Below are 26379 nucleotides of genomic sequence, written 5' to 3' on the forward strand. Positions count from 1 at the left end.
GAAAGACTGGTGGAAAGCATGCCAAAATGCATGAAAGCTGTGATTAAAAATCAGCTCATGGTTATTCCACAAAATATTGATTTCTGAACTCTTCCTGAGTTAAAACATTAGTATTGTTGTTTCTAAATGACTATGAATTTGTTTTCTTTGCATTATTTGAGGTCTGAAAGCACTGGTTTTTTTTTTTGTTTTGTTTTTTTTACCATTTCTTCCTTTCAGGAAAAAAAATACAAAATTTATTGCTTGGAACTTCGGAGACATGTTGTCAGAAGTTTATAGAATAAATTAACAATTTACATTTTACTCAAAAATATACCTATAAAGAGAAAAATCAGACAAACTGAACATTTTGCAGTGGTCTCTTAATTTTTGCCAGAGCTCTATATATACTGTATATACAGTGGCGTAACTACAAAGTGAGGGGCCCCGATGCGAACTTTCAAATGGGGCCCCCCCGCTCAAAATATTTCCCACCGAAATTCACATTTTCCCTATTCATTTCGCACACTATAGTTTTGTTGCTTTGTTGTATAGTCTGACCTAATACTGCCCTGTAATCGCTGAGAAAAATGATTTTATAATAACAAGTCCCTATACTAATTATGGTGATGTCTTCGGAAGTGCAGACTCTGGGCGTTCATGTCCTTCCTCGCTCTAATTCCAAGCGCACTCCCGGCGTTTGAAATCTGTGTGCTGTTTCTTCTTGGTATGACGCTGCAGTGCGTCATTTCCGGACCTGTGCAGTGTGGGGGTGTATTGGGTGTACTGGTCGGATCCGGCGCATACGCACTGCATATTCTGACGCTGGCAAGTACACCCAATAACCCACAACCGTGTACCATTCTTTCCGACTCGGAAATTTACAGCCCGTACACACGCGGCTTCGCTCCATGAACCCCGTACACACGCGGCTCCGCTCCTTACACCCACGGATCTGCTCCGTACACCTCATACACACGCGGATCCACTCCGTACACCTCACACACAGCTCCGCTCCGTACACACGCGACTCCGCTCCGTGCACACGCGGCTCCGCTTCGTACACTCCATACACACACGGCTCCGCTCCATCCACCCCGTACACAAGCGGCTCCGCTCCATACACCTCGTAAACACGCAGCACCACTCCATACACCCCATACATACACGACTCCGCTCACCTCTTTCACACTCGGCTCAGCTTTGTACACCTCGTACACATTGCTCCACTACACACATACACGGCTCCGCTCTGTACACCTTGTACACACACGCCTCTGCTACATCCACACTATAAACCCCTCCTGACCCCACACATAAACTTCCCCTCATTCAGCACCATGACAATCAGCACAGCAGAGTCCTGCATACAATTAATTGAGACATCAGTAGGTTAAGTGTTTTTGAATATCCATATTGAATCAGGAGCCCCATATAATCCTGCATAAAGGTTAATAATGGCCCCATAAGATGCTCCGTAGACACATTTGCCCAATATAGTGCTGCAGAAACGTTGATTATGGCCCCATAAGATGCTCCATAAAGATATTTGCGCCATAGTGCTGCAGAAACGTTGATTATGGCCCCATAAGATGCTCCATACAGACACTTGCCCCGTTATAGTGCTGCACAAACAATTATGGCCCCATAAGATGCTCTATACAGACGCTTGCCCCATATAGTGCTGCACAAACGTTATGGCCCCATAAGATGCTCTATACAGACACTTGCCCCATATAATGCTGCACAAATGTTATGGCCCCATAGATGCTCCATGCAGACACTTGCCCCATATAATGCTGCACAAACGTTATGGCCCCATAGATGCTCCATACAGACACTTGCCCCATTATAGTGCTGCACAAACGTTAGGGCCCCATAGATGCTCCATACAGACACTTGCCCCATATAATGCTGCACAAATGTTATGGCCCCATATATGCTCCATACAAACACTTGCCCCATTATAGTGCTGCACAAATGTTAGGGCCCCATAGATGCTCCATACAGACACTTGCCCCATTATAGTGCTGCACAAATGTTATGGCCCCCATAGATGCTCCATACAGACACTTGCCCCATATAATGCTGCACAAATGTTATGGCCCCATAAGATGGTCCACACAGATATTTGCCCCATTTGCTGTTGCTGCGATAAAAAAAACCCCACATACTCACCTCTCCGTCGCTCAGGCCCCCGACACTTTCAATATTCACCTGCAGGCTGCTCCTCGTTCCAGCCGCCACTCCATCTTCCGCCTCCTCCTCACTGACGCTCAGGCAGAGGCGTGCACTAACTACGTCACTGCGCCCTCTGACCTCAGCGTCACTGCAGAAGAGCGGCGGCTGGAACGAGGAGAGGTGAATATCGTGCAGCGCTCCCCCTCCCCGTTATACTCACCTGCTCCTGGCGCAGTGCAGTCCCTGGTTTCCCGGCGCTGCTGCTTCCTGTACTGAGCAGTCACCGTTACCGCTCATTACAGTAATGAATATGCGGTACCATGTGACCGCTCAGTACAGGAAGAAGCTGGGGCGCCAGGCAGCCAGGGACCTGCAGGGACCGCGCCGGAGTAGGTGAGTATAATTAGACAGCCCCCGCTCCCTGGCCCTGAAAAGCCCTGGATACGCCACTGGGCGGGCCCCTAAGCACTCCGGGCCCGGTCGCAGCTGTGACCCCTGCGACCGCGGTTGTTACGCCCCTGTGTGTATGTATGTATGTATGTATGTATGTGTATATATATATATATATATATATATATATATATATATATAATCTATCAAGAAAAAAAATTGAAATGCCCAAATTGCAGGTTTTCGTTTGCTGCAACGCCACAAAACAATGCAATAGGAAGTGATCAAAGTGTCGTATATACCCGAAAATAGTGTACATAAGACCATCAGGTTACCTCGCAAAAAATTAGCTATCACACAGCTCCATCAACCGAAAAGTAAACATTATGGATTTTGGAAAATGGTGACTCAAGATCATTTTTTGTTTTCTTTAAGGAATGTCTAAATTTTTTTTCACTACTTGTAGTGAAACATCAAATGTAAGTTTGACATTGTTATAATTGTACTGACTTGGACAATAATATTTCCTAGTAATTTTTACTGGAGAATAAATGTCGAGAAAACAAAACCTGAAAACAATTGTGGAATTGAATTTTTGTTTCACTATTTCTCTTCACTTGGAATTTTTTTCCCATTTTGCAGTAAAATGGATGGAGTTATTGAAGAATATTAGTGATGAGCGAGTATACTCGTTGCTCGGGTGATCTCCGAGTATTTGTAAGTGCTCGGAGATTTAGTTTTCGTTGCCTCAGCTGCATGATTTACAGCTGATAGCTTGAATACATGTGGGGATTCCCTAGCAATCAGGCAACCCCCACATGTACTCAGGCTGGGCAGTGGTAAATCATGCAGCTGTGTCAACAAAAACTAAATCTCCGAGCAGTTACAAATACTCGGAGACCACCCGAGCATGCTCGGGAAAACCCGAGCAACGAGTACACTCGCTCATCACTAAAAAATACAACTAATTCCTCAGAAAGTCCCACATGGCTTTGTCAGCGGGAAAATAAAAAGTTACAGATTATGGAAGGAGAGGGCAAATCAAAGCATAAAAACGAAAAATTGCTCGGTTCTTAAGGCGTTCAAATAAGCTATGAATGCAGATTCTAAGGGAGATCTTTGTCCGGCCTACAGATCTTATTCTAAATAGCTCATTTACATATTAATAAAAAGCGTGTATTTCTCGATAACTATTCATTTGTTCGCAGATATCAAGGTCTCATTTTTTTCTATGATCTGAATGCCCATATAGATGGCTTAGGAGGGGTGATCTTACTGACAGAATTCAACTTTCAAAATCCCTGCCGTTCTGATTATGTCGCTCTTGTTATTTCTGATGCTCAAGCAGAGGTGATGTCAAATTTTCTGATGCGACCGGTGCAGATCATCACTGTGGACCACTAGACCGACGGCATTGAAGCAATGGAGGTATTAAAATGTGAGTTTTCACAGCGCCAATGTTAGACAGCTTTCATTAAATTGCAGTTAAATTATAAAAGCCTTTCTAGTCTTGCATTTTTTTTAACTTTTTTTTGTTTGATTTTTTTTTCCAAATACACATACCGGTGACAAAGGTCTCCAATACCATTTAATGGCTGTACTACTCCACTGGATGACTCTCCATGAGTGATGAAGAAGAGAGAAGGCTTGTGCTCAGCTAGACCCTGGATTAATAGAAGGAAACACATGGCCTTGGGTAATGAGTATTTGTCACCATGATCTTTGCATCAAATCAAAACTATTGATCTAGTTAAGTGCTTCTGTGTAACCAAGATGTAGATTCAGCAATTTGTCACTAGAAACTGTAGCCAAAGATTGATAATTCTATTTGAGGTATATTAAAAGGGACACTCCTTTCTGTATGTCATATTTGGTAACCATGGGGTGATTTAAAGGTCTTATGTAGATCTGTGTTAACAAATGGGTCCTAATTTCTAATAGTTTATCAAACAGACTGGGGAATGGGTACAAAGGAGCTTATCAAGGATCCAACATTTCCTCTAATTACAGTTGAAACCAGAAGTTTCCATCCACTATATAAAAAGACACATATGCATATTTTTCTCAATATCTGACATGATAACAGAATAAACCTTTCCAGTTTTAGATCAATTAGAATTACCACAATTATTAATATTTGCCAAATATCAGAATAATGAGAGACAGAGAATTTCCTTGCTAGAAATCTTACTCCAGCTAGACAGGGACTAGTGTAAGATTTCTGTGGAACACTATGCCATGTCTAGAAAGATGTTTAGAATTGAGAGTCCTCAGTGGTTGATACCTTTTAATAGCTAACTGAAAAGATGGTAACACATTGCAAGCTTTCGAGACTACACAGGTCTCTTCATCAGGCATAGACTAATACAAATTCTGAAGAATCACATATTTATGCACAACATAGCACAGAAAAAAACAAACAAAAAAAAAACATGGAAACATCTTTCTATCTACTGGCTAACACGGTACCAAGATATATATCTTTCCTGTATGCCATGTCTAGTCATGAACTAGATGGGCGGCCGCTCACCACACATTGTCCCGGCCATGCTCTGCCCACTGAGAGGTGCTCAAAAAATGTGAGATTTTTCAAAGTGTTTTACTCCAGTTTTCTGCCATAAATACTGTGATGAATTGGAGCCATTATTTCTGCTGTGCAGATGTAAAAAAACTGAGCACTTGCTTCTCTGCACCCACACAGATTACTGCTGATTTCTGAGAATCCTAAGGGTATGTGTCCACGTTCAGGATTGCATCAGGATTTGGTCAGGATTTTCCATCAGTATTTGTAAGCCAAAACCAGGAGAGGGTGATAAATGCAAAAGTGGTGCATATGTTTCTATTATACTTTTCCTCTAATTGTTCCACTCCTGTTTTTGGCTTACAAATCCTGAGGAAAAATCCTGACAAAATCCTGACAAAATCCTGACGTGTGACCCTAGGTTCCAGACCCTAGGTCGGATGCTGTTGCCCTTTGGTGCTCTTTGCACTAAGCAAAAAAAGAAAAAGCATTAGACCCAACTCAAAACCCCAACATGTCCAATTTCAGTTACCCTATCAGGAAATTGTAAAGTAGACATTGCGCTATCACCACAATATCTTATATGTAGGGCCAGCTTTACACAAGTTTATATTATGATATTTCTCCATGTGCATTTCTACTTATTAATATGACTTATTACACCGGACCACAGAACAGCACCTGGTGCCTGAAAAGTTAGTGTATTTTTAAAGGGGTTGTCTCAAGGTCATAAATGGGTAAAATTGCAAAGTGCTTGTAAAAACATTCTTAAGAATGGAGGAATTTTTAATTTTATAATGTACGGCTCATTGTCAAGGTTACAAGCTATCCTGCAGTCCTGGTCTGGCCTACACAAAGAGCGCGAGGCAAGATCAGATTCTGCTTTACAGCTCCCGTGGCTCTGATGCTTGCCAGATCGCTGGATCCAATGAGCCACAGTCTGCCGCGCTTCTCCTATGCTGCAGGCTCAAGGCTGCCGCTGCTAGAAACCTGGGAGAGAGCACTGTTGTCTAAGCCGCTGGTCTGAACTATCAATTTTCAGGACTGCATCGGGAAAGCGAAGTCAGGAGCAGTGCAGTTCTGAACATACAGCCTGATAAAACATCTTTAAGGGGTTGTCTCAGAGAGAACCCCTTTCAGAATTCTTCTAAGAAGAGATGTAACTATAGTGGGTACAGGGAGCTTAAGTCACACCATGACCCTCAATCTTATGGGGTCCAAAAGATCTCCTTGACCCATATTAGAAGAACAATTTTATTAAAAACTCTTGAAATTTGGGGGCCTTTTTGGATAACTTGCATTGGGTCCACATGCTCCAAGTTACACCACTGACTCCTATCACCAAACAGCTCATCAAGTTAGAAATGTAGTATTGCATGGGCATCCTGCTCGTGTAATACAAGAACAGCTCAAGTCTGCTAGGTCAGGACCTTTTCTTATTGAGCATCTCTCTGTTCTCATGGATGGGGATAAAGTTGATGCAAATGAGCTTGCAAGACCCAGTACATTGGTCATTTCAGTAATTTGTGATTGGTGAACAGGATCCTACAGAACCACCTTTTACCTGATAGCATCTAAGGCTTTTCTTTTTATTAGGGCCAGGCCGGCTAATCAAAAGAGAAGCCCAGGATGCCATCAGATAAGAGGCAGTTCTCAGGGTCCCATCCAGAGGCCACAGATTACTGACATGGCTGATGGACCGGATTCTGCAAATTCACAAGTGCCCTTCCTCTATGACATCCATAGGTTCTCATAGTAGGCTTTAGAGTTGAGTAAAAAGATTTGCAAGACCCTCGTACGGTGGCCAAGTTGCTAGTCTTTTACTGCCTGATGAAAGTGAACCTCCTATTATCTGCCGGCACCCCAGTTTTTTTGCTGATAATGAGACCCAGTGCAAAATTATGCTGAGAGGTCGGAGGTTCGCAGGGCTCTGGGCCGGCAGCCACAAACTACCTACAGTATGTGGCCACTGGACTAAGGTCCTGTAAATCATTTTTACTTAGCTATAGTGGGTTTAGTTCAGGAGGCAACTCCTATAAAGAGATGTACGACCAGGGCGATGGATAGGAGAGCAAAACAAGACGATATGTATAACATTGACATAACACAATATATTGTGTCTTAGTCCCCTTATCTGTGGAAATGTGGAGCAATACATTTTTTGTTTTTCTTTTAGGTGAGTTCCTGTGCAGAAGCTGCTTTTTGAGTGACCTATGAAGATAATGAGATTTCTGTTGTCTGGCATTTTACTCATTGTAGAATACCGTGACGGGTTTACATTACCTTTTCTATTTCTTTTAAGGTGAACCCCTCACCAGGTGGCTTTGTCAAGAGACGAACATCAGCACCTGAATTACACAAAAAAACAGTGTGCTTGTAACTTTCCATTTCTGTTTCAATAATTACATTTTACATAAAGTTCTCACAAGCCAACGGGAAATGCTGCCAAGGTGCAGATTTTCTAATTGGTGCACTTGTTTATTCCAAAGGTATAATTTTATGAACATCTGCCAAAGACCAGTTCTCCAATAGTGTGTTGAGGATTCTTAGGTTGCACGGACATCTGCTGAGATCCACGGACTTTTTAATCCCACACATAGAAAAAGTCTAGCAGTGCAGAGATAATCCCATTATTAACTTTTATTCTATTAAAATAAGGTGTTATGGGGTCAACTCTGCATTACATTGATCTGTGTTTGAGAAAGATATAATTTTGGTTCAGAATGAAGCTAGGAAAGTGTTAAATTTGAGCGTGAATTTTTGGCAGAATGCGGTGACAGCAGCAAGAGCAGAGTCCGCAGGAACATTGCTGAGAACAGAGCAGGTGCAAGTGTTAGACAACAGGAAGATGGCAATAATTAACCCTGACACAGAATTTCAGGTTCGGGTCACTTTGGTTATATACCTGATATAAGTTATAACATGGCCAATATGAGCTCGTGTTCATACATTGGTAGCAATATTTTATTGCAGCAAGCCTCTTGTGAGGAAGGAGGCATGTATGGAGCGTAGTCCAAACCTTCCTGATTGATACGCACTTCAGCGTTTATGATCTATAGGATAGACCCTACAAATGTCTCACAGCACCAAGTTGGCCTGTCCGTCCTTCTTACCTATCCTCTGAGCAATGTCAGCTGCTCTTTCCCCCCAAATGCCCTTTGAAGCCACAAGGACTACATCGCCTTTTTCCACCACATTAAAAATGGCGGTCTCCATAGCGCAGTGTCCAGAACCGCTCACTGCCAGGGTCAATGTGTTCCGTGTCTGGAAGGCATACTGTATCCCAAGTTTTATGTCATCCATTATCTGTAGGGGAGAAAGATGCATAAATGACTAAATTGTGCATAATCCCAGTCACATACATCAGCCATATATGTTTTTACCCTTTTAAGATACTATTAACCCTTTAATGAACAGCTCCATTTTCTTATTAGCCAAGTTAATGATCAAGTAGGATTTTTTCCCCATTTTTTTAATTCTTGAATTCAAAGAGCCATTTTATTTCACACTTTTATTATTATTATTATTTATTTATATAGCACCATTAATTCCATGGTGCTGTACATGAGAAAGGGGTTACATACAGAGTTATAGATATCATTTACAGTAAACAGGTTTACAGTAAACAGGTTTACAGTGACACACTGGTACAGAGGGGAGAGGACCCTGTCCTTGCGGACTTCCATTCTATGGGATAGTGGGGAAGAGACAGAAGGTAGGGGTGAGGCGGCGGCGGCTCTGGCGGTGGTGAGGCGGCAGCTCGGTTATTGTAGGCTGTAGGCTTTCCTGAAGAGATGGGTTTTCAGGTTCCGTCTGAAGGATCCGAGGGTGGTGGATAATCGGACGTGTTGAGGCATGGAATTCCAGAGGATGGGGGATATTCGGGAGAAATCTTGGAGGCGATTGTGTGAGGAACGAATAAGTGTGGAGGAGAGTAGGAGGTCTTGGGATGAACGAAGATTACGTGAGGGAAGATAGTGGGAGATTAGTTCAGAGATATAGGGAGGGGACAGGTTGTGGATGGCTTTGTAGATCAGTGTTAGTAGTTTGAACTGGATTCGTTGGCGGATTGGGAGCCAGTGGAGGGATTTGCAGAGGGGAGAAGCAGGGGAGTAGCGAGGAGAGAGGTGGATTAGGCGGGCAGCAGAGTTGAGGACAGACTGGAGTGGTGCAAGAGAGTTAGCGGGGAGGCCGCAGAGGAGGGTGTTGCAGTAATCGAGGCAGGAGATGATGAGAGCATGCACAAGAGTTTTGGTAGATTGTGGACTGAGGAAGGAACGGATTCTGGCAATATTTTTGAGTTGGAGGCGACAGGAGGTGGCAAGAGCTTGGACGTGAGGTTTGAAGGACAGGGCAGAGTCAAGAGTTACTCCGAGGCAGCGGATTTCAGGAGCGGGAGAGAGCGTGATGCCGTTCACCATAATAGATAGATTGGGTAGGGGGGATACGTGAGGTGGGGGAAAGATGATGAATTCGGTTTTGTCTACATTGAGTTTTAGGAAGCGAGAGGTGAAGAAGGAGGATATGGCTGACAGACACTTTGGGATTCTGGACAGCAGGGAGGTGACATCTGGGCCAGAGAGGTAGATCTGAGTGTCGTCTGCATACAGGTGGTACTGGAAGCCATGGGACTTTATGAGTTGTCCTAGGCCAAGGGTATAGATGGAAAAAAGTAGGGGTCCTAGGACAGAGCCTTGAGGGACTCCAACAGAGAGAGGGCGGGATGAGGAGGTAGTGTGGAAGTGGGAAACGCTAAATGTGCGGTTGGATAGGTATGAGGCAATCCAGGACAGGGCGAGGTCTTTGATGCCAAGGGAAGAAAGAATCTGTAGCAGTAGGCAGTGATCAACTGTGTCGAAAGCAGAGGACAGGTCAAGAAGGAGGAGGAAGGAGAACTGTCTGTTAGCTTTGGCTGTGACTAGGTCATTAGTAATTTTTGTCAGGGCAGTTTCGGTGGAGTGGTGGGGGCGGAAGCCAGATTGGAGTTTGTCAAGGAGAGAGTTAGATGAGAGGTGGGAGGAAAGTTGACCATGGACATGCTGCTCAAGGAGTTTTGAAGCAAACGGGAACAGTGATATGGGGCGATAGCTGGGCATAGCAGTTGGGTCAAGGTTAGTTTTTTTGAGGATGGGTGTGATGGTGGCATGTTTGAAGGCAGAGGGGAAGGTACCAGAAGAGAGCGATAGGTTGAAGAGATGGGTTAGGGCTGGAATAAGCGTGTTAGTGAGGTTGGGGAGCAGGTGGGAAGGCATGGGGTCAAGTGCACAGGTGGTGAGGTGTGATTTGGAAAAGAGGCGAGTAAGCTCTCCTTCAGTGATGTTGGAGAGGGAGGTTATTAGGGAAGGGCAGAGGTCTGGTATATGGAGTGGTTGGGGTGGTGGACAAGTAAAGGTTTGCCTTGTTTGGTCGATCTTGTTTTTGAAGTAGGTGGCAAAGTCCTCGGAAGAGATGAAGGGAGTTGGAGGTGGCAGTGGTGGGCGGAGGAGAGAGTTAAATGTGCTGAACAGTTGTTTTGGGTTGTAGGATAGTGAAGATACAAGGTTAGTGAAATAAGTCTGTTTAGCAGAGGTGAGGGCTGATTTGAAGTCAAATGTAGCTTGTTTGAAGGCAGTGAAGTCATCTGGCAGGCGTGTTTTCTTCCAACGCCGCTCCGCAACCCTGGATGCTTGTCGAAGCCTATTGGTTTGTTGCACTGTGCCATGCGTGAGAGGGGCGACTGAGTCTATGGCTGATGTGAGGGTCGAGTTATAGAAAGCGGTGGCGCTGTCCGTGTCGTGCAGTGAATATATGGAGGACAGGGGTAGGAGAGAGTCTGAGAGTCTGTGAGTGTCTAGATGTGCGAGGTTTCTGCGAGGATGTGGTAATGGCTGGACATGGGGGGCAGGTGAGGAGGACAAGGATGCGAAGGTGAGTAGATGGTGGTCAGATAGGGGGAAGGGAGAGTTTGTGAGATTAGATAAGGAACAAAGGCGGGTGAAAATGAGGTCTAGATACATCTGTACCATGGCTTTTTTATGGAATGACTTCTATATTTTATTATCACCATTTTGGGGCAAATATACTTTATTGATTAGTTGTTATAATTTTTTTTTTTGAGGGGACGGGATGCAAAAAAATCCTACCATTCTATTGTTGCTCTTTGACTTTTTTTGTGTTGCTGCACCCAAGGGCCAGAACTTTTTTATTTTTTCTCCAATGTAGTTATGTGTATTCCTTTTTTAAAAATTTTATCTATTATTTAAGGTATGTCTTATAGCTTTTATCGATGTCATTTTTGGGTACTTACAATGTATGGACAGATTTGGGGATTTTTTTGGTGAGGGAGGTGTTTGGAGGGAAAAAAATTGCCACCTTTTTTTTTTTTCTTTCAATGCAACTGTTTGGAATAATTGATAATTAAGCTTTAATCTATGGATTGTGACAATTGTGGCGGTACCAAAATATGTTGCTTCATTCATACTCTGTAGTACCATTGAAATAATCTGAGCGCTATAGCCCCATAGAGAATGACTTGAGCGTCAGTTGGGCATGCAGACTGCCGTTTCATTATAACAAGGATAAAAGTGCCCAGTTCTGCCGATCGGTGCTGGTCAAAGCAGTTGGACCCCCACTGATCTATTAAGTACCACCTATTCTGTGGATAGCTAACATATCTCCACTGGACAAACTCCATTAAAAAAACAGTTTAGCAGTTATACGTCTGTTTTACTGAATGCTTGTAGGACCTTTTATCACAATTCTGTGCTATTCCTGTTATTTGAGGTCACCACTCCTATCGTTGTATAGGACTCTTTAATAATTGAGTTTGTCTTCGGGCCTACTTACATACCTCCCAACCGTCCCGGATCCCGCGGGACTGTCCTGATTTTGACAGCCAGCCCCGGGATCCCGGGCGGGACACTAATGTCCCGTGCCTAGGGCAGGGACAATGCAGGGGGCGGCACCTGAGTAGCTTAGGTTTGTGGCTGTTTTTTTTTTTCTTATACATGCTGGGTCTCCTCCCGACCGATCCCGCCCCCCCCCGCCCCCGCCCCCTGTGTGTGCGGCGCTGCCACGCTGAGGAAGAGAGCCAGCAGCGATCAAGATGAGAGGTCAGTAGTGATGGGCAGTCCGGCTCTTTTTGGTGATCCGGCTCTCATGGCTCCGCTCACCAAAAAGAGCCGACTCTTTCGGCTCACGAACCGGCTCTTTTTGGATCCTAAATGGATCCCTATTGAATATCTATTCAGGGTCCGAAACTCCGCCCACCTACCGCAGAAACTCCGCCCACTTCTTTAAAGCCAATTAAATTGAGTGGGCGGGGTTTTGCTCAGATGGGCGGAGTTACACATGCCGAAGCCCGGGATTTTACGCCCAGTGAGAGCCATTCAGGAATTTTAGTGGCTCTCACTGGTGTGCCGGCTCCCATCGTTCACAGCAGGGAGCCGGCTCTTTGTGTCGGCTCGTTCGCGAACGACACATCACTAGAGGTCAGCGACTCACTTCCTCCTCGGTCCTGTGTGTGCACGGAGCTCCGGCGTCTCCTGCTCTTAGGCTACGTTCACATTTGCGTTGTGCGCCGCAGCGTCGGCGCCGCAGCGCACAACGCAAACAAAAACGCGGCAAAACGCACGCTAAAACGCTGCGTTTTGCGCCGCATGCGTCCTTTTTGGCCGAAAGTTGGACGCAAAAAAAATGCAACTTGAAGCGTTTCTTGCGTCCAACGCTTGCGGCCATGCGGCGCAAAACGCAGCACAACGCATGTCCATGCGCCCCCATGTTAAATATAGGGGCGCATGACGCATGCGGCGACGCTGCGGCGCCCGACGCTGCGGTGCTGACCGCAAATGTGAACGTAGCCTTAGCTGCTATCCCGGCAGAGAAGGAGAGACGGGGGAGGTGCCGGGACAGTGCAGAGCTGTGAGCAGCCAGAGAAACTGAAGAGCTGCAGTGCACATGGACAGATCAGCCGCCCCTGCACCACAGAGGAGATTGTGTGTGTGTGATGTGTGTGTGTGTGTGAGATGTGTGATGCTGCATTTGTGTGTGTGTCATGTGTGTATGAGGTATCTGGTGTGTGTGATGGCTGGGTGTGTGTGATGGCTGGGTGTGTGTGTGTGATGGGTGTGTGTGTGTGATGGGTGTGTGTGTGTGATGGGTGTGTGTGTGTGATGGGTGTGTGTGTGTGATGGCTGGGTGTGTGTGTGTGATGGCTGAGTGTGTGTGTGTGATGGCTGGGTGTGTGTGTGATGGCTGGGTGTGTGTGATGGCTGGGTGTGTGTGATGGCTGGGTGTGTGTGATGGCTGCGTGTGTGTGTGTGTGATGGCTGCATGTGTGTGATGGCTACGTGTGTGTGTGTGTGATGGCTGCGTGTGTGTGTGTGTGATGGCTGCATGTGTGTGATGGCTACGTGTGTGTGTGTGATGGCTGCGTGTGTGTGTGTGTGATGGCTGCGTGTGTGTGTGATGGCTGCATGTGTGATGGCTGCGTGTGTGTGTGATGGCTGCGTGTGTGTGTGTGTGATGGCTGCGTGTGTGTGTGATGGCTGCGTGTGTGTGTGTGTGTGATGGCTGCGTGTGTGTGTGTGTGATGGCTGCATGTGTGTGTGATGGCTGCGTGTGTGTGTGTGATGGCTGCATGTGTGTGTGATGGCTGCGTGTGTGTGTGTGATGGCTGCGTGTGTGTGTGATGGCTGCGTGTGTGATGACTGCGTGTGTGTGTGATGACTGCGTGTGTGTGTGATGACTGCGTGTGTGTGTGATGGCTGTGTGTGTGTGTGATGGCTGCGTGTGTGTGTGTGATGACTGCGTGTGTGTGTGATGGCTGTGTGTGTGTGATGGCTGCATGTGTGATGCATTTGTGTCAAAGCTGCATGTGTTTGTGAGCTGCGTTTGTGATGCTGCGTGTGTATGTGTGATACTGTGTGTGTGATGCTGCATGTGTGTGAGCTGCGTGCCTGTATGTCATTATACAGTATGGAGCATCATGTGGGGTCATTATACAGTATGGAGCATCATGTGCAGTCATTATACAGTATGGAGCATCATGTGCGGTCATTATACAATATGGAGCATCATGTGCAGCCAGTATACAGTATGGAGCATCATGTGTGGTCATTATACAATATGGAGCATCATGTGCAGTCATTATACAGTATGGAGCATCATGTGCGGTCATTATACAATATGGAGCATCATGTGCGGTCATTATACAGTATGGAGCATCATGTGCGGTCATTATACAGTATGGAGCATCATGTGCGGTCATTATACAATATGGAGCATCATGTGTGGCCATTATACAGTATGGAGCATCATGTGTGTTCATTATACAGTATGGAGCATCATGTGCAGCCAGTATACAGTATGGAGCATCATGTGCGGTCATTATACAATATGGAGCATCATGTGCGGTCATTATACAGTATGGAGCATCATGTGCAGCCAGTATACAGTATGGAGCATCATGTGCGGTCATTATACAATATGGAGCATCATGTGCGGTCATTATACAGTATGGAGCATCATGTGCGGCCATTATACAGTATGCATGCGGTCATTATACAGTATGGAGCATCATGTGCGGTCATTATACAGTATGGAGCATCATGTGCGGCCATTATACAGTATGGAGCATCATGTGCGGTCATTATACAGTATGGAGCATCATGTGCGGTCATTATACAGTATGGAGCATCATGTGCGGCCATTATACAGTATGCATGCGGTCATTATACAGTATGGAGCGTCATGTGTGTTCATTATACAGTATGGAGCCTCATGTGTGGCCATTATACAGTATGGGGCATCATGTGTGGTCATTATACAGTATGGAGCATCATGTGCGGTCATTATACAGTATGGAGCATCATGTGCGGCCATTATACAGTATGCATGCGGTCATTATACAGTATGGAGCATCATGTGCGGTCATTATACAGTATGGAGCATCATGTGCGGCCATTATACAGTATGGAGCATCATGTGCGGTCATTATACAGTATGGAGCATCATGTGCGGTCATTATACAGTATGGAGCATCATGTGCGGCCATTATACAGTATGCATGCGGTCATTATACAGTATGGAGCGTCATGTGTGTTCATTATACAGTATGGAGCCTCATGTGTGGCCATTATACAGTATGGGGCATCATGTGTGGTCATTATACAGTATGGAGCATCATGTGCGGTCATTATACAGTATGGAGCATCATGTGCGGCCATTATACAGTATGCATGCGGTCATTATACAGTATGGAGCATCATGTGCGGTCATTATACAGTATGGAGCATCATGTGCGGCCATTATACAGTATGGAGCATCATGTGCGGTCATTATACAGTATGGAGCATCATGTGCGGTCATTATACAGTATGGAGCATCATGTGCGGCCATTATACAGTATGCATGCGGTCATTATACAGTATGGAGCGTCATGTGTGTTCATTATACAGTATGGAGCCTCATGTGTGGCCATTATACAGTATGGGGCATCATGTGTGGTCATTATACAGTATGGAGCACTGTGTGGCCATATTTTTTTGTTTATAACTATTGTATATGAAACAGTGTGATCAGCAGTGCTAAATGGGTGTGCTTGGGACGTGGATATGGGTGTGACTAATTATGAATGGGTGTGGTCAGAGGCATGGCCTAAAATTTGCCGCAGCGCGCTTCGCGCGCCGCAAACTTTGTCCCTCTTTCCCATCTTCAAAAGTTGGGAGGTATGCCTACATGTATGTCCTTGACTTATTCTGCCATCTTTATACTTAAAAGATGACATAGCAGCCGTTTTCCCCATTAACTATCAATTCTAGATCACCTTTTCTCATAACTTTGTGTTGTGCCATTATTTATTATCTCATCTTTAAGGCTCTGAAAAACAAAAACGAACGTTGGTTGTTACCCTTCCCATTATCGAAGGGGCACGTTACTAAACATTTTGACATTAACAACATTGATTGGACAGTGTCAGACTCTTCACACCCACTCCTATCTGGTAACACCCAATTGTTAAGTTATCCATGCAAAAAAATGCCACAGAATTTCTGTTCATGGGAAAATACGGTATTTCCTAAAAGCGATATGTCTTGGGTGATAGGTCCTCTTTAATCAAACAGGCTTTTCTGATATCCTGTTCTCAGCCATTTGCTGTTTTCGCTTTTACAGCAATCACTGCAGACGTCCTAACAGTGCCGTTCTCTGGACAGGAGTACTGGGAGCTATGAACCTCTGCCTGTTATCATTTACCAGTATTACTGTTGCTTAGGTCTGTGCAAAACTAAAGGGCCTGCATTCCAGAAATGGAAAAAGTGTTTGAAATAGGCAGTTTGTATCACCCAGTGTAAATGTGCACTCAGATGAGACTTACAAAGGTGTTGTTCTGATTTTTGCCATTCCCGATGACCAAGAATAATCTTTTATAGTCATGAAATGATATTATTATTGTTGAATGGTAAGATACCAGACCATGTATAGTCCTTCTAAGGCCAGTGTCACACTTGCAATTCCAATGCGAGAAACTCACCTCAATACCGGGCACTGCTGCCGCCACTCGGGGTCGGAGTGTGCTGCTGCATGTATTTCTATGCACCTGAACGCTGCCGTCCAAACTGCCGCGGCAGTGCCGGGTATTGAGGCGAGTTTCTCGCATTGCAGTTGCTAGTGTGACACCTGCCTAAAAAGGGGTCATGCATATTAGGTAGATTGAAGAGATGTCGGTGAACCTTTGTTTGGTTGGCCATTATTCTTGCTGACTTCCATGTGCCAACTTACTTCGGCTGAGCACGCATGTGTTCTGAGCGAGGAGAAGGATGTACGTAATCCACTGCCAGATATCTCTGGCGGCAGCTTATCTTTCCTGTACAACATGTCGATTCTTTTTTTTTTCTTGACATTTTTTTGATTGAACTCCGGCCAGACATCTAGAAAAAAAATGGTTGGCTGGTCTTGCTGAAATCGGTGGCTTCAACATAGCTGCCCTTAGTCTTGCCTAGTATTAACTACACATTTATGGCAGCCAGAGAATGTTATTGGGTATCGGAAATTCAGCCTTTTTGTTTTATGTCAATTGGTAATTCTGCAGATATTGCTGATGTCAGATCAATGGGAGTTATAAGAAAGTGAATAAGTAGGTAGTGTAATCCATAAAGTGTACAACAAAAGGTTGTCCTAAACCAATAATATGGGGTGACAGTAGGGAAAGCGCTGGTGAGAGCAGAAGCAAGATGGCTGAACTCGTGATTTGCTCCAAGGCAGAATAAAGCATGAGTAACGAGGATGAACATGAAGCTCGGATTCAGATGGCCATATTGGAAATCGTGCCGGATTACACATGGGTATAGGTGTAAGTGTAGCAGCTGCCTTTACAATGTATCCAGTATTCTGGTACATAAAATGGACTAAAGTATTGCATGCTGTGTAATTGTCCAGGATAAGAATATAGGGTTAACTTTTGTTTAAGAAACAGCACCCTTCTTATCTATGGGCTATGTCTGGTATTGCAGCTTATTTTCATACTATCAGACAATGTGGCAAGGTTTCTGTACAAATGTGAACCCTTTTTAATTTATCCTAATGCCATTTTATTAAAAAAAGTGCTCAGAATAAAATGACCAAATAGAATCATATATGTAGCTGATGATTGGGAGCACACCGCGTGGTTGTACTGACACCTATTATTGCCGGCTGGGTTAAAACTTGAGCCAAATGCTGTGCCTTGATAATAGCTGGGGTAGTGGGGTACCAGTACATTTTGGATTGTGCAAATCAGACATCACCTTTATATATGACCCCTTGCCCGTAGATAAAGGATGTACAAAAAAATTATTAATCGCAGTGATGATATAGAGAAGCCATGTGAACTTATTACCCCATCTGATGAAGAGGTGGGGTGTACGGTTAGGAATTAGCTGGAAAAAGCCTGCTTTTTATAAATATACAGGGGGATTGTGAAATGTTTGGACATAGCTCCATTCCCCATAGCAAATATTTACATTAGCTATTTGTTCTAATTGTTAACTAACGGTTACAAGACAATATAATAACAGCTTCTCCGGAATTCTCGCTTCTCTTTTTCCAGAAAGCCTTCTTCTGCAATTATTATAAGGTCCACTGAACACATTTCTCTTCCAGTGGTTTTCCTAGTGATACTCTGATTAGGGATAGATGTTGGTGACCCAGAGAATCCATGAATTATGAACTGCAATATTCTGCTGTAAATTATTTCTAAAAGTCATGAATAGACCTGACACTATGTCATCCACCTTGTACAGAAGACCCAGATCATTCAAAAAGACAACTGTGCTTATATTTTAGTCTAATTTGTTCTGTAAGGTGCAGTATATTATGGAGATAATGATCTTTTTTGGCCTTACCTTGTACATCTCAGAATGTAATGGACTGATTGTTGTTTGCCCTCCTGCCGCCAGAATTCGAGGTGGCACGTTTGCAGGACCTGGTCCCAGAAGGAGTTTTTGAGGGACATGTAAAGGCAGCTGTAGGGATTCTGGACTGCTCACAGATAGCAAGGAAGTCATGTTTCTTTTCAAGTACCAGAATCTAAAACAAGCTCAAGTGACTGACTGCCTCTTATACCTTCTGTTAATTATCCTGTGTTAATGAACCATATCTTGGCCCACCAAGCCTTATGCGCCTTCCAATCAAGACTATGCTGCATTGACACCTACTTCTTAGAAACATATTCTACGAATGTTTAATTATTTATTCACAGTGATCCGTGGGATTTGATGAGTCAGGTATGTTTCATAAGTGGTCAAACTGTTCATGTCCGAGCCATTATGAGCAGATGAATCACATAACAGGCCAATTATGTCGTTTCATTCAAAAAAAGGAGGCTTTGTCTGCTTTAGAAACATGATTTTGAGTTAAAAAAAGGAGGCTATCAACCATTGTAAGTTCTGCAACTGTCCTATTCAACTGTTACAAAAATATTCAGATAAATAGAACTAGTCACAGTCAGGCCGTGTTCACACAAACATAGTTTTGGTCAGGGCACTGAGCGTGTGGAAAATGGATCACGCACAGACAAAATACCTCCCAATTTGTAAACCGTTTGCTTGAATGTGATAATGTCTTTCTGTTTGAGTTGTTTTCTTCCTGTGGCAATCTTCGTCAATTCCTGCAGATTTTTAGTGAGGCTGTTATGCCAGGGTATATTTATTCAGCACATTGTGCCATGCACATGGTGGGCCATAGAGTCAAGAAACAAGGAGATTGTGGTGTTGGAGAAAATGTTGGCTGTGTCTTGGAGTGAGGCTCTGGTTGAGACCAGTACAACAGAGTCAAGGAGTGTGTGAAAGTGTAGAGTGAGGAGAAGCAGAGAGAGGGAGACGGGAGAGGGAGACTGGAAGTGGGATGGTGCTGAAAGAGCTACTGCTGGAGAGGAGAAGGCTACACCAGGTTTATGGCCAGGGCAAGGAGTGTGGGTGAAGTGATGGCCACCATAACACTGTGAAGCATTGAAGCCTGTGTTACAGGGTGTCTGCCATGTTTCTGTTAGACCCAGGAAGAAAAGCTTGAATATAGAGGTCATGAATGGGTATTAGTTTAGAGAGATTGCAGGGATTTCTGGGGGTTGCGGAAGGAGAAATAATAGTAGGCATTAGCCGAGGAGGACCAGGACTGGGAGACACCTCATCAGCAGTGAGGAGAAGCAGAAAGAGGGAGAATTAGGCCCCTTTCACAAGTCCATGTCTCTGGTACGTGTGGTGACAGTTTTCACATGTACCGGAGACACGTACACACGTAGACCCATTCAAATTAATGGGTCTATGCACATGTCACATTGTGTTTCCACGGACCGTGTGTCCGTGGGCAAAACACTCTGACATGTCCGTTTTTTGCTGTCAGCATGGACGGCAAAACGTCCCGCATATACACACGGAGAACACACTTTGATGTCCTCCATGTGACATGGACGGCCGCCGGGGAAGAAGCACTACTGTAAGCACCTGTTCTCCGGCGGTTGGTGCTGAAGCCGGCTGTTATCATTTTCCCCTGCTCTGCCGGCGAGCAGAGGATAATGATGAGCATTATATTAAAGTCTGAACGACAGCAGGTGGTGGCTCTTGGGACTGTTATCCCCATCATCTGACACCTGCTGTCACTAATAACAGTAATGCCAGCGGGCGGGCGCACAGGGGGTGGGAGGCGGGAGGTGACCAGGAACTTTATTTTAAACACAAAAAAATAAAAAAACCTAGATTTTTCATTCCTTCTCTCCAGCGAACGCTGCTGGGGAGAATAAATGAATACCGGCTTCAGCACCACACGCAGGGGGGACAGCGCTTAACTCTAGCGCTGTCTCCTGCATGGTCCGTGTGGTCCTCAGTCGGCACACGGACAGCACACGGACGGCATCCGTGTGCGGTATGTGTTGACACGCACCCATTGACTTTAATGGGTCCGTGTGATCCGTGCGCTCCCACGAACACTGACATGTCTCTGTGTTTTACAAACGGACACACGGTCCGTGAAAACACGCTGACATGTGCAGAGACACATTGATTTTAATGTGTCTACGTGAGTCAGTGTCTCCGGTACGTGAGAAAACTGTCACCACACGTACCGGAGCCACTGACGTGTGAGGCCAGTCTAAAGGGAATCTGTCAACAAGTTTTTGCTACCTAATCTGAAAGAAGTATAATGTAGGGACAAAGAACCTGATTCCAGCGTTATGTCACTTACTAGACTGCTTAGTGTAGTTTTTATAAAATCAGTGTTTTATCAGCAGGAGTTTATTACTAGGAGACTTGTATGACAGGCAGTCTAACCACACTCCCATCACCGATTGGCAGCTTTCTGCCTATGCACAGTGGAGAGGGTGGCGCTATACAGAGCTCAGCATTGAATCTTCAATCAAAACTGCAGCAAGCAGCTCAGTAAGTGATACATCACTGTAATCAGTTTATCTGCCCATACATTATACTTTCCTCAGAAGGGGTAGCAAGACTGGGTGACAGAGTTTCTTTAAGGATGTATTATTGTGGAATTTTTATAAAAATAGGAGGTCCTGTTATTTTAGTTGGTTGCTCTTACCCTCTGATCATATCTGGTATATTTCTGGTATATTTGTGATGTGTACAAAGAGACCAAGGTCAGAATAGACCTATGGCTGCAAAGCTGCAAATTTTATACTACTTCAGTTGCTCTTGAAAGTTGCCAGGTGTGAACAAGAGTGTAGGAGATATACAGTATGTGAGATAGGTCAGAGAAACAATGAGAAAAGGATGTATAAAGTGAAGGTAGTCAATATAAACAATATGCTAATTTACAGATCGAAGAAAGAAATGGAAAGTGACATATCAGGAAGGTTGTGAGAAATCTTGGAATCTGTGGTGTGTAGGTACCGTATATATATATATATATATATATATATATATATATATCTATATATATATAAGAGGCATCGTGATTACTCGTTAATCCCACCCCCTGCACAGTAGCTCCGCCCCCCACCACATCACCACACATAATCCTGCCCCCCACCCCATTACCACACATAATCCTGCCCCCCCACCACATCACCACACATAATCCCACCCCCCACAAATCCCGCCCCCCCAACACATCACCACACAATCCCGCCCCCCCACCCCATTACCACACATAATCCCGCCCCCCACCACATCACCACACATAATCCTGCCCCCCCACCACATCACCACACATAATCCCGCCCCCCCACCACATCACCACACATAATCCCGACCCCACCACATTGTCACACACAAAATCCCGCCCCCCACCACATCACCACACATAATCCCGCCCCCCCTCCACACATAATCCTGCCCCCACCACATCACCACACATAATCCCGCCCCCCACCACATTACCACACATAATCCCGCCCCCCACCACATCGCCACACATAATCCCGCCCCCACCACATCACCACACAATCCCGCTCGCCCACACCATTACCACACATAATCCGCCCCCCACCACATTACCTCACATAATCCTGCCCCCCACCACATTACCTCACATAATCCTGCCCCCCACATTACTACACATAATCCCACCCCTCCACCACATTACCACAGATAATCCCGCCCCCCACCACATTACCACACATAATCCCGCCCCCCACCCCATTACCACACATAATCCCGCCCCCACCACATTACCACACATAATCCCGCCCCCCACCACATCACCACACATAATCCCGCCCCCCACCACTTTACCACACATAATCCCGCCCCCACCACTTTACCATACATAATCCCGCCCCCCACCACATTACCACACATAATTCCGCTCGCCCACCCCATTACCACACATAATCCTGCCCCCTCACCACATCACCACACATAATCCCTCTCGCCCACACCATTACTACACATAATCCCGCCCCCCACCACATTACCACACATAATCCCACCCCCCACCACATTGCCACATATAATCCCGCCCCCACATCACCACACATAATCCCACTCGCCCACACCATTACCACACATAATCCCGCCCCCCCACCCCATTAACACACATAATCCTCTCCCCCACCACATCACCACACATAATCCCGCCCCCCACCACATTACCACACATAATCCCGCTCCCCACCCATTACCACACATAATCCCGCCCACACCACATCACCACACACGATCCCGCCCCCACCACATTACCACACATAATGCCGCCCCCCACATCACCACACATAATCCTGCCCCCCATCACATCACCACACATAATCCTGCCCCCCACCACATCACCACACATAATCCCGCCCCCCACCACATCACCACACATAATCCTGCCCCCCACCACATCACCACGCATAATCCTGCCCCCCACCACATCCACATCACCACACATAATCCCGCCCCCCACCACATCACCACACATAATCCCGCCCCCCACCACATTACCACACATAATGCCGCCCCCCACCACATCACCACACATAATCCTGCCCCCCACCACATCACCACACATAATCCCGCCCCCCACCACATCACCACACATAATCCCGCCCCCCACCACATCACCACACATAATCCCGCCCCCCACCACATCACCACACATAATGCCGCCCCCCACCACATCACCACACATAATCCTGCCCCCCACCACATCACCACACATAATCCTGCCCCCCACCACATCACCACACATAATCCCGCCCCCCACCACATCACCACACATAATCCCGCCCCCCACCACATCACCACACATAATCCCGCCCCCCACCACATCACCACACATAATCCCGCCCCCCACCACATCACCACACATAATCCCGCCCCCCACCACATCACCACACATAATCCCGCCCCCCACCACATCACCACACATAATCCCGCCCCCCACCACATCACCACACATAATCCTGTCCCCCACCACATCACCACACATAATCCCGCCCCCCACCACATCACCACACATAATCCTGCCCCCCACCACATCACCACACATAATCCTGCCCCCCACCACATCACCACACATAATCCCGCCCCCCACCACATCACCACACATAATCCTGCCCCCCACCACATCACCACACATAATCCCGCCCCCCACCACATCACCACATATAATCCTGCCCCCCACCACATCACCACACATAATCCTGCCCCCCACCACATCACCACACATAATCCTGCCCCCCACCACATCACCACACATAATCCCGCCCCCCACCACATCACCACACATAATCCCGCCCCCCACCACATCACCACACATAATCCCGCCCCCCACCACATCACCACACATAATCCCGCCCCCCACCACATCACCACATATAATCCTGCCCCCCACCACATCACCACACATAATCCTGCCCCCCACCACATCACCACACATAATCCTGCCCCCCACCACATCACCACACATAATCCTGCCCCCCACCACATCACCATACTATTGTTATTAACTTCATTTTAAGTTAATTTACCACCTGCATAAGCGCTATTGAATGTTGTCATTATTTACTTTAGTTTAATCACCAGCAGCGTAAATTAGATAGCAATGAGCGTGCCGAGCTTTAGCGTTTAGTGTGTATATATATATATATATATATATATATATATATATATATATATATATATATGAATCTGTGGTGCTGATGAAATGTATGTATGTGAAAGGGGAGCGACCCTTATATATACCCTTACTGATATATGAGTTACTGGTACATCACATGCCGGCTCCCTCACTTTGATGCGACCTCAGGAACTTAGCCCATGTCTTTGCTGGTAGATGATGGTTGCCCCTAAGAGCTGCAGGTGAAGGGGCATTTACAGCACGTTGGAAAGGAGACTCATTCTATGTGCCAATCGCTGCCTTCATGATGCACTCATGGGGCACCAATGGGTTGCCATGATGGCTAGGGTTCTGGTTCTAGACCCTTGTGCCTGTCATGATGGTTCTCCTCTGAATGCCAGGTTCTGGCTGGTGTTTATAGGAGACCGTGATTTTTGCTATATATAGGAATACCACGGTATTGCTGTTTATAGCACAAGTGATCGGATTGTCGCCGGGTTCAAGTCCTCTAAAGGGACTAGCAATTACAGTGAAAAGTGAAAAAAAGGTATTTAAAAATATGAAAAAATGCAAGGTCAAATCTCTCCCTTTTCTCCCCAAAATAAAGAAATAAAAAAATGTGGTATAGCTACATTTGTAAAAAGCCGATCTAGCAAAACATAAAATTAATTAACATGCTCCGTAAATGGCGTAATGAGAAAAAATCTAAACTCCAGAAGTATGTTTTTTGTCCACTCCCACACTAGAAAAAAATGCAATAAGAGATGATCAAAACATCAAATCTACCTCAAGATGGTATGAATAAAAACATCGAATCAGGGCGCAAAAAACAAGACCTCACACAACCCCATTGACCAAAAACTGATATCCCTTACGGATCTCAGAAAATGTCAAGGCGACTGGATTTTTTACCGCTTTCCAGGACATCGCAAGATAAAATGAATGGTGTCACTCAAAAGTACAACTCGTCCTGTAAGAAATAAGGCCTTATATGGCTACGTCGACAGAAAAATAAAAAGCTATCTAGGCTCTCGGAAAAAGGAGAGGGAAAAATGAAAATGCAAAAACGAAAAATAGCCATATCGGAAAGGGGTTAAAAACTGTAGAATTTATTATAGTTCAGCATGTCATGATGGGATAAACTCAGTTGAGAAAAATTTGGATACGGGAAGAATCAGACGGCCGTATAGATGGCAATGAAATACAAGCTGTCACACTCGGGTTTGGAGATCTGCCGGCAAATCCGTGCACTGAGTTCTGATCCCTGTCTGATTTGTATGGCCGTCTGACACTTCCCTAAGGAGCACTGATTACAGGATGATTTGCAAGTTGCGCCCCCATATGCCATTGATTACTAGTCTTAACTAAGTGACTTACCTGGAACATTTCGGGGTGCATGTGACCAATGACCTGTTGAGCGCCAGCAGCTTGTACCCGTGGAGGAACATTTGAAGGGCCAGGACCCAGCATTAGGCGTTGGGGGACTTGTAGAGGCTGCTGTAGGGCTGGAGACGGAGGTACGATTGTATGAGTAGACATCCTGACAGATCCTGACAGCCGGGCAGCATGAAGAAGAGAATAGGATATACTTCTAACTGTCCCTTGCATCTTTATTAACCATTGACTGGATGGAGGACAATGACGCACAGTGAACCTTCACCCAGTCTCTGTGTCTCCGCAGCTCAGCCATCATATGAATGCTACCTTTCCTCCTCCCACCCTCTCGCTGGATTTGTCACACAGTGTCACTCCCACTAACCTTGGGGTCACAGGTGTCTGACCCGTACACGGTAACACTAAGGACATTACACCTGACCACATTTAACAAAACATCTTCTACATTAAAACTGTTGAAACTGTGAAATGTGCAGTCACAGTGAATATTATGCCAAGGACTCGTGAGCCAATATATTTGACGTGACTGAGAAAATCAGTCTTATCTCCAAGCTGCTGATAAAATATCTGCATTCCTGGATAATAGACATATTAGTTTTAGCTAGAAGCATAGGTGACATGGACCACCATGATGTCCCCAAATGTGTTATTTGAAAGGACAGGGTGTGAGGTTTGGTAATAGATAAAAACACACAAATAGGAAGTTACTTATTATACAGTAGTGCGTTCTAGGTGAAGCATCACTGACTGCTGACGAGGCAAATGGTTAGATTGATAACCAATGTCCCTAGTCCTGAGCCAAAACCAATGAGAAATGATATTTTCTTGCTTTGGATGCATGATATCCAGCTATGAAATATTTATCCCCAAGAGCAAGTGTGCTTGACAATGTTTTGAAGTGTCATAAAAAT

At 45.4% G+C, this 26379-nt stretch overlaps 1 protein-coding gene across 2 annotated transcripts in view; it reads right to left on the minus strand.

The window, feature by feature from the left end:
- Positions 1 to 25922, minus strand: part of AGXT (alanine--glyoxylate aminotransferase) — a 44886-nt gene extending 18964 nt beyond the window's left edge. The window contains exons 1-4 of one of the 2 annotated variants that reach the window (XM_077292977.1): positions 25451 to 25922; positions 8185 to 8377; positions 7355 to 7419; positions 4114 to 4214 (exon numbers count right to left, since the gene is read on the minus strand). In XM_077292977.1, the coding sequence (XP_077149092.1) occupies positions 4114 to 4214; positions 7355 to 7419; positions 8185 to 8377; positions 25451 to 25681 (590 nt within the window). In that variant the 5' untranslated portion in view covers positions 25682 to 25922. Of the gene's footprint in view, positions 1 to 4113; positions 4215 to 7354; positions 7420 to 8184; positions 8378 to 18429; positions 18728 to 25450 lie in introns of those variants that run through there. The other variant, XM_077292978.1, reaches the window with a different exon arrangement.
- Between the last annotated feature and the right edge of the window lie 457 nt (positions 25923 to 26379).

This window comes from Ranitomeya variabilis, chromosome 2, assembly GCF_051348905.1.
Source record: "Ranitomeya variabilis isolate aRanVar5 chromosome 2, aRanVar5.hap1, whole genome shotgun sequence".
NCBI classification, from domain to species: Eukaryota; Metazoa; Chordata; class Amphibia; order Anura; family Dendrobatidae; genus Ranitomeya; species Ranitomeya variabilis.